This window comes from Misgurnus anguillicaudatus, chromosome 13 (assembly GCF_027580225.2).
Source record: "Misgurnus anguillicaudatus chromosome 13, ASM2758022v2, whole genome shotgun sequence".
NCBI classification, from domain to species: Eukaryota; Metazoa; Chordata; class Actinopteri; order Cypriniformes; family Cobitidae; genus Misgurnus; species Misgurnus anguillicaudatus.
This window is the reverse complement of record NC_073349.2, coordinates 13,227,246-13,236,878: the sequence shown is the minus strand read 5'-3', so window position 1 is coordinate 13,236,878 and position 9,633 is coordinate 13,227,246. Positions and strand designations below refer to the sequence as shown.

The 9,633-nt window shown below is 39.7% G+C and overlaps 1 protein-coding gene across 2 annotated transcripts in view; it reads right to left on the bottom strand.

Moving 5' to 3' along the window:
- Positions 1-1,858: 1,858 nt before the first annotated feature.
- The window catches only part of plagl2 (pleiomorphic adenoma gene-like 2), a 47,345-nt gene continuing 39,570 nt past the window's right edge, over positions 1,859-9,633 (bottom strand). For both annotated transcript variants that reach the window (XM_055188358.2, XM_055188359.2), the window contains exons 3-4: positions 9,207-9,616; positions 1,859-9,026 (exon numbers count right to left, since the gene is read on the bottom strand). In XM_055188358.2, the coding sequence (XP_055044333.1) occupies positions 7,553-9,026; positions 9,207-9,508 (1,776 nt within the window). In that variant the 5' untranslated portion in view covers positions 9,509-9,616 and the 3' untranslated portion in view covers positions 1,859-7,552. The remainder of the gene's footprint in view (positions 9,027-9,206; positions 9,617-9,633) is intronic.

Genomic DNA, 9,633 nt, shown 5'->3' with positions numbered 1-9,633 from the left:
GATTATACTTTATGGATTTATAATTACATAAATTTTATAGGATAATGGCTTAATATGCAGTTGTTGTGCAAAATAATGACACAATTAAATAAGTCATTAAACAAAACGTAAATAAACACGTGCCGTTTCAGATGTTATGATGCCAATATGTAATTATTCCGATTGACTAGTATTTTATATGAAAGTTAGTCAACACTTTTATTTTGGAGGTTTTCGCATGAAGGCGATCAAAATGTTATAAATGTAACGTTAAGTGCCATGGAAAATACTGTAAGCTCTATAATATTTCGTTTGATGTCTTTTCTTAAATAAATTGTTGGATCTACATAATTTAATTATGTACACCAGTTCAACATGATTACATTTTTCTTAAAATGAAATTAAAAACTGGCGCAGCCCTTTTTGAGTGGGGGGTTGGTGAAAAGGTGATATACACCTTTAAATTAATATACCTCTGGCCTTTTTTTTGGTCTAGAAGCCTAATTTTGGTTTTAATTTTGGTAATTTTTGGTTTTAAAGAAGACACTTAACGTTTTTTAGGGAAGTGTCTAGAGGTGAAAATATATATATTTTTTAAAGCAGTTTACATTTATTTGTAATATATAAAAATGCAATATAGTATAATTTTTAATACATAAAATTGTCAAAAAACTGAGGTTTGTGCTGGTTTGCTTTGAGGTTTGCTGCATACTTGTGTCACAAATGAATAAATTACAGTAACTGCATTATTATTACTGCTAAAAGGTTTTGAAATATGAAAACTACATTCTTAGACCTTTCTAACAATATATAGTTTGTCGTGATAGATTAACATTTACATAGAAAATATTGAAATAAATGTAGGTGTCCCGCTCACAGGACAGGGCCAATTAACGGGTTAATTTGAATTAATGTAAAAGGACAAGTTCGGTATTTTACACTTAAAGCCCTGTTTTCAGATTGTTTATGATGAACGGTTTTGACTGAAATTTCGACATATGCGGCTGCCCCGAGAATTTTCGGGTGTTTGTTGTTTCACCCCACACCTCTATAATGGGTTATACAAGTTTACAACGAATGCTAAAACACCTGTTGGAAAGCATCTTTTGCAGCGATTTTTGTGTGAGCATATCAGTGAACACCCCTGACCACTCAGTGAGTTTCACGTCTTTGTACACGAAAGTTTAAGGCATTTTAGGAAGGATTGTTCCAGTGCACCTATACACACGTTGTAGAGATGGGAGGTGAAACAACAAATACCCGAAAATTCTCAGGCCAGCAGCAAATGTCCAAATTTCAGTCAAAACCGTTCTATTTCATCATAAACAATCTGGAAATAGGGCTTTAAGTGTAAAATACTGAACTTGTCCTTTAATTTCATTTTAAGAAAACCTAATTTAATTATGTGCAACCTAAAAAAAATTGGTGCATGACGCCCCTATCGGCATGTCTCATACACCAGTTTTCTCTAATTTGGCTCTTCTGCGCTTTCTCACAGACGTCACGGCCTGTTCTCGGAATACGAGACAACTGTAAAACCTCAAATTCCTCCAGATTTAAGCCATTTTTACACATGGTACATTATGTATTTGTTGGTTTGGAGTTTTTGGCCTAAAACAACTCTTTAAGATCTGAAAGTATAGGTTTGAGATATGGGTGCTGTAATTAAGACTGTCTGTTGCTCTGTGTTTTATTACTTGGATTTGTGCCTGTCTTGTCATTTCATTTATGCGCTGTGGTGTGGTTTCCTGTTCTGGCTGTATGGTATGTGAATGGCAGTTTTTTCAGACATAACCGGCCCGTCCTTCTCACACCCTCTCTTATCGAAGTGTCCGCTGCTTAGGAAATCAAACATTTGAAAAAAAAGACACTAGGAATATAAAACCGTGGGTTTCTCTTTTAATCATTTTAACATAACACATAACAAGTCAAATGGTACAATTGTACTGTACAATAAGTAAATAGGTTTGTTGTAATGTCATCTCTTTGGATCAACCAATATACAAATCTGTCAACTTTACAATGCTGTAACTGACTGCAGGTGAACTGTAAGTACAAGCGGACTGTTTGTCATCTTTATTTTTGTACAGTTCATCCCGTCAATGATCATTTGTGTTTTAAAAAATAGTGTAAGAATGAATCTTTCCATTTTCACCCTTTCCTCCAGAAGTCGTGGTAATAAGCAAGTACTAAAAATAAAAGGACTATGTTGCTAAACAAGTTACATAGAAAGCTTGGAATGCAGTACTTACATTAAGCTAAAATATATAAAACTACAAGTGGATTTTGTCCTACGCAAACAGTACCCATTTACTCACTATAAGCAGAAAGAGCATTACTTATTTAATAGTTTATCTTAAAAAATAATCAGATTTATTTTAGGTTGGTTACCTTTTAAAATTTCCCTTAATGTTTTTGTTTGCAACCAACTTATTTGGGCAAGTGCATCCTTTGCAGATACAAAAGAGGAAAATATTACTTTAACTTGGTTAATCTGTCCTCGCCGTGTGACGTAAAAATACCCTGATAACTTGCCAGAAAAAATGTAAATGAGATTCTGAGCTCAACCAATCCAGGCAGTTATTATGTTAAACTTCATTTAAACCAAAAGTGCTTTTTGGGGGCAGGGAGTGATTTCTAATAAACCAGTTTAGCCTGCCAGCATGTTGATCAAAACACCATCGTAGCTGGAGATGGACGAGGTTTAGCTGTTTTTTTTTTTGTGGCAGTGGGTTTCTGTTTCACAGTTTATAAGAAAAGTGAGAACTATTCCCAGGCATTTCTTTATGAGCATGTGTCACTTTAAATGATCTAAATGACTTCCTCAAATGTATGAAAAGACAAAGCGGGGTAAGGGCTAATGCAGCTAATATTAGTGAAAAAAAATACTGTTACTCTTTTGGAAAAGGAGGAAAAAACAATTACATGAAGATGATGAATAAACTCTACACGTCAAACTAATGGCACATACACGATCAAATACAAAATTAAAAACATACAAACATACAAGGCTGAAAAATACTCTTTAAAAGGTTTAAAAGTGCTAGAATTCAGATCAGCTCACAGAAAACCCGGGGAGGACAAACTCAAAATTTGCCAAAGCCATTTCGTTTAGACATGTCTCGTATGTCTTTAAAATAAATACAAATAAATGCTTTAATAGGCGAACTGATAAAGTTCTAGCCAAATTTTATTGAAATGATGTGAAATATTTATATTTCCAAAAATAATATATGAATACAAATTCAAGTCACTTAAAGTGATTTTAATTCAATTTATCTGGGCATGGGAAATAATGGGAATATAAATCACTATATCCATAAACATTCCCAATGCCTTAAAACACTCAATGTATAGCCCAATATTAGAATAGGATGTAGGGATAACTTAATGCGATACTTACGCATGTAAATCATCTTTCAGACGAGCACATTTAGAGTAATTTTAGTAAATGTCCTTACTCTTCCAAGCTTATAATGTGTGAAAACAGGGATCAGGAAACAACTTCTGACTTTAAACCCCCAAAACGTGCATTCATCCTTCACTGAGGTAATCCACAAGGCTCCAAGGGGTTAAAAAATATCTTTTGTGGGCAATCGATTTTGATATGAAAAAAATATTTAAAACTTTATAAACTAGCTTTTGATAACAACACCATCTTGGACTCAAGCGATTCAGGAGATTTAGCGTAGTGAGCCATACGTTACGCAGTGAATACTCTCCTGAATCGCGTGAGTCCAAGATGGCGTCGTTTTCTACCTCTATAAAGGGTATGCACGTGACATCACCTTCGGCGAAAGTGACTGCGGTTACGCCCACAGAGTGGCAAAAAGTCTGAGCGACAGCATTAGCATAAAGTGAAAAACGCGTCTAAAATGGGAAAAGTAGTTGTGTGATCAACTGTGCTAACATATTCAACAAAAATTTGAAGCAGTCTTTTTCCAGACTGTAAAAAACACTAAAAGGTGAAGTAAATCAGTAGCAGTAGCCATATGTCAGGTATGTAAAATTTTGGGATAAAAAATACACCAATAAATACTCTTATTCTGTGTAATTGCAAAGTTTTGTCAGTGAGTCTTCAGTAAAAAGCTTTTCCATTGAGTTTAGTATCACTTCGCAGTGGGAGGGATTATAGGCTTGTCGTTATATTTGCGCTGCCTACTGCTGTGACATCATATAAGTGAGAGAGAGCGTCATTGTACATTCTCATACATTCATTTATTTCTCAGTCCGCAACAAAATTAAAATGAGCCACCACAAATAGATGTTTGCACAACGCGTTTAACACCCGTGGCTTCAGTCGACGGCACTCCGCGGAGCCTCATTGAAGTTGCATTTAAGCATAATGCTGACGTGCTCGTCGCGAATGTGCCGCCACAAACTGCAAGTCTGGAAAAAAACTGGTATGGTGTCACTGATTCTCAACCTGTGGATGTTATTCATCACTAAAAGGGAGTTTGGGAACTTACAGCAAAGCACAGATGACAACATGTTTGCTCGAGACTAGGTAAAGCTAATCTTTTACATTATAGCGATGACGCTGGTAGTGACGATTCTCTCAGACCAATCAGTGATCTACAGTATTTTCGCGTCACGTTTGGTATCAGCTCGGGTCGCTTGGAACCCCAACCGAGGTGGTACGAAAAATCGGGTACTACGTACTGCACCCAATGGAAAAGCTCCAAAAAGTAAGCTGACCCGACCCAAACTAAACCAAACCGTGTGGTACTATGCAATGGAAAAGCGCCAATATATGTCAGGAAAAGCAATGTCTGGCCATATGCCATTGTCCACAGACTACTGGTTGTTTGGATAGTTGTCAGGGTCACCGTTAAGGCCAACTATATTAAATTCAAGCTGATAATAGTCAGTTTTACTGGCGTTTTCGCAGCAGCCGCTATGAAAACCAGCCATTTTGTTAAATGTTAGGGCGTGGTCACGTGGAAAAGTGACGTTGTTGCATACCCTGTATTGAAGCTTGGAAGAGCAAGGACACTACCAAAATAAATCTTTCTTCTGAAAGTATTATTAAAGAAATCAAACTTACTATATAAACAAGGTCATTTCGAGTATTCCTTATAGTTTAGGGTTAGGCAAAAAGAAGTTTCTTCTCCCCAGGGTTTTGGTATGAAAAAAAAAACAAATAAATGAGGTGATGCGTTGTGTTGTTTTGAGGTCCTGTTTCAACAAACAGAAATAATATAATGACAAAACGACTAGGCAATATCCCAATCAAACGTCCCACGTTTTGAATGTCAAAGAGCAGGCTGGTGACTTCTTTATTCTGGAAACTGTCTCTTTCATAAAAATGTTCATTTGAATCAAAGCAGCTGAAGAACAGAGAGAAAACGGACGAACGGTTCACGGGTACTACTGTGCATGATTTCCGCTAAAAGATCATTTGAAGTTTGAAACATTTCCAGAGTGCTCTACAGTTGCTGGCAACCATAGCACAAAAGCAGCATAACATTGTTTTGTCTTCCTTAGCTTTGTCACCTTAAATTTGTTTTAACCTTTCTATTTTCTTCTGCTTGTTATAAATTCACATTCACTATAGACAGAAATACTCATCACTGAATAGATTCAACAAAAGGGATAATTTGGAGCAAAATGAGTTCAGGCACGGCTTCACTGCGTATACATTGATCATTTATCGCTTTCCCCTCTACAATTCATCTTCGCATGGCCATTGGTAATAATGAATGATTATTTGGTAAACACTTGTGCAGTCCACTTGCTGAAAATGGCAACTTATGGATATATATCTGTAATATACTCCTGTTTTTTGTAATATTAACATCACTATACCTCATTCTAAAACATTGCAATCATGATCGGGTCCGGGTTTCGGAGCAAATGATCATAGCGAAGGCCGAAACTGTACCACTATACACACCAACAGACAGCTATCAGTCACGTCTGATTGAGAATACTGTAGATAAACAATACAAACTGAAACCTGGATCACATTATCTTCTAAAAATAAGATTAAAGTCTAGTCCATTCTAATGGATTATGCCACTATTAGTCCTATTATATTCAGGTAAAATTTCACCTTGTTCATTTCCGTCGACTCGCACAGAAAACAAGGTTTGGAGAAAGCTATAGGGAAAAGCTAATACTTCATCCATTTTTATCGATATTACGCAAGATACATAACCATGTAAACCTGCTCGACCATCAGCAATTTTAATACGACTATCTAAAATACAAAAAAGCCATTATGATATATTTTTGATGTGGTACTTCGTACACTGCAAAAAATATTCTTGTTTTTATCTTTTTTTTTCATTCACATATACCAGGGTTATCGTTACAATGTATCTCTCTAAAATAAAACCTGCCTAAGTTACAATAATATATATTTTTTGCTTTTCAAATATACTGTATGTTGTGATCGGGTGGGCAGGATGTGGAAGTGAGATACTGTTGCCATGGAGACTTAGTGCTAGAAGGAGTAGAAACCACATTGAAAGACACGATGTGGAGTATTTAAAGTTACTTAAAAAGATTTTCAGACTTGATATGTCTCTTTCAGGAAATGTGAAGGTTGTGGATAAAAGGAGGTGATTTCAGTGGGTCACCATGGTTACCCAAATAAGTCAAGTGCCTTCTGCTGTAAACAAAGTGCTTCTTTTGAGAAAAACTGTAAACCTGTAGAATATGTTTTTAGTTCTGTCAGTGGTCACTTTGTACCAAATGATCAAATCATGCAGTTTTCTGCCATTTTCAGACTCTATGTTTTTTCTCTCAGATAAGCTCGAATAACAAAAATCATTAAAAAAATGCTAAACTGGAAGAACGCTTAATTTTCAGATGATTTTTCATCTAATGAGATACAATGTAGTATTTAATTTGAAACGGCTTCGCAAATGTCAAGTCCTTTAAAGTTTATTGACTTAGCTTAAGAGCTTAAACCAGCCTTGCAAACTTGCCGGTGTTGGTTAGTTTAAGCTGGTCTTACCTGGTTAAACTAATAAGAGACCACCTAAAACCAGAAAACCTCTGCGCTGGTTTAAGCTGGGTGTTTTCAGCAGGGTAGCCTGTCAAGTGATTTGAACTTTTGCGCCATTTTGCCAAAGCAAACAAAATTCGGACTATTTTACTCCGTAATTCCTTCACTAATTCTTCCACACCTGGCAACGAAGACGGTTTTAGTTTAAGGGCAAACAACTATCGCCTGTTTTACACTAAGTAGAGACAATATAGCAAGTCAGAAAAAGAAATTCATATATCACTTCAAACTAGTTTTTCAGAGTCTCAAAGACAGATCATCTTTTCTACATTAATCTTTTTCATATTTTACTAGTATTATTACTTTATAAAGTATGCAGTACCATGCCGTAAGGCCTAAGGATGCTGCTCTCTAACTACCAAATTGTAGGGGAGGGGATGTTGGGAGAGGTTCAAAACGGGGTATTTAAAAATTCATAGCCTAAATAAAAGCTCCATATTTCCTATGCATTTTCCTCCAGGCTCATTCAAAAGCTGTTGTGCGCTTTTTTAAGGCTTCTATGCGTTCAAGTGTTCTTGACCCTGATCCGCTTGATGGGCTAGGTTGAGGTGAGAAACCTCATTGAAAGGCCTGGTGAAAGCGAGGCAAAGTGGTCGCACTAAGGCTGGAGCTGAACACTGGTGGGAGCGGGTGCAGAGGCCCAAGACCGAGACCCCCACCGGAGCCTGGTTGCTCCTGAGGTTGAGGTTGCAACGAGGTAAGAGGCACCGCAGCTGTTAACGTGGCAGCATGTGATTCGGCAGCATGCGAAGATGCTGACGACGACGAGGAAGAAGAAACAGTTGAGGAAGTGGAGTATCCCATGACCAGTCCTCCTGAACTCATGGGGGCGCTGTAGGGTGGCAGATTGAGTGGAAGAAAGCCCAGGAGATGAGAGAAGTCCATGTTAGCAGCACACAAAGACTCAATGACTGCGGGGCTCTTGGACATGAGGGGGTCCCCGCAAAGGTCATCCGACAATCCCGCCGGAGGTTCCAAGCCCTCCTTATTGGATGAAGCCGCAGAGTGGGGGTCGGCTGAGGGAGGCGGAGCAACTGGGAGCCCACTCTGTAGATCCATCAAAAAACTGTCCATCTCCACCTTCAATTGCTTCTCCAGCAGGTATGAGGTAGATCCGAGCTGGTACTTGGGCGGCTGCTGCGGGTGCTGTTGTTGCTGGTTCGGCAAGCTGGAAGGCTGCTGCTGGTGCGAGGGTGGAGGTGAGGAGTGGTGGTGATGGTGGGGGTGATGATGATGGTGGTGATGATGTGGGTGATGGTGATGCAGTGATGAAGGAGGTTCCATATGGCAGCCCATCCCCATGGCACTGGATAAAGACCCAGGAACAAGTGAATGATGGTGACCCACAGCCGGGTTGGACATGGCCTGGAGATGATGAGGGTTGTACATACCCATTGGAAATGGGGTGGCACCTGGGAAAGGCTTTGCCATCATCGAGTCCTTGGTAGGTCCCATAGTACACATCATAGGACTTAATTCCTCTTTCACAGCACATGTCGGAGAACCAGTTCCAAGCAGACCCAACATATCCGGCGGTTCCGTCTTGATCTTCAGCAGCTCCTGCGAGTGGCTCTTCTTGACGTGCCGCGTCAGATGGTCCTTCCGCCCAAAACGCTGTGCACAGTACTGGCACAGGAAGTCTTTTCGGCCCGTGTGTACCACCATGTGTCGCCGAACATCTTTTCGCGTGTAGAAGCGTCGATCGCAGTGGTCACATGGATGTTTCTTTTCCTTGGTGCCACCTGAAGACTTGCCAGAGTGGCTCTTTAGGTGCTCCAGGAGTGCAGGCGTGCTCTCATAGCTTTGCAAGCAAACTTTACAGGTGAGGTCACCAGCGGTGGCTGAGTGCATGGCCATGTGGCGTTTGTAACCTAGCTTTGTGTTATAGTGTTTGCCACACTCTTCACACTTAAAGGCCTCTTTGTTGGGGTCGTGAGTCTGGAGATGGTTTTTAAGGTGATCTTTACGGTGGAACATCTTCTCACAAAATGAGCACTGGTGAGTCTTCTGCGGGGAGTGTGTGGCCATATGCCTACAAACGAGACAATGAGAGAATTTAAACTTTATGTAACTGGTTTAAGCCAACAGCGGTGGAGTTTTTTGTGATTTCCTACATAATGTAAAAAATATTCTGTGAAAATATAACCTTGATATCTTTAATACTGACTGAGTGAGGTCAGAAGAAGCAGGTCTTGTGTGTGACCTAACCTACCTAAAGAGCTTATATTTGGAGCTGAAGGCCTTGAGACAGTGAGGCTGAGAACAATGGAAAGGTTTTTCTCCCGTGTGACAGAAAGCGTGGAGCCGAAGCTTATCCTGCGAACTGAAGAGGGTACCACACACCAAACACTCGTTCCCACTGCCTCTCCCTTCCTTCTCTCTCTCGGTCTCTAACTCTCTTTCCGTCCTCCCTGCAGTGGGACCTCCGAACACTTTGGTGGCAGCTCGACGATTTTCGTCCTCCAGCGTCAGTGTGGCAATGTGATGTGAGGCATCGGCTGCGGCTGCTGCCATGGCAGCCCTAGGGAGGCGTTGCCATTGAAACGCGGCCGTGGCTGCCCTGCCTTTTAGGCTCCGGTACGATATCGCAGCGGCGTTTGAGGGTCCTGGATCGTCCACTATCTGCAACCAACAAAATG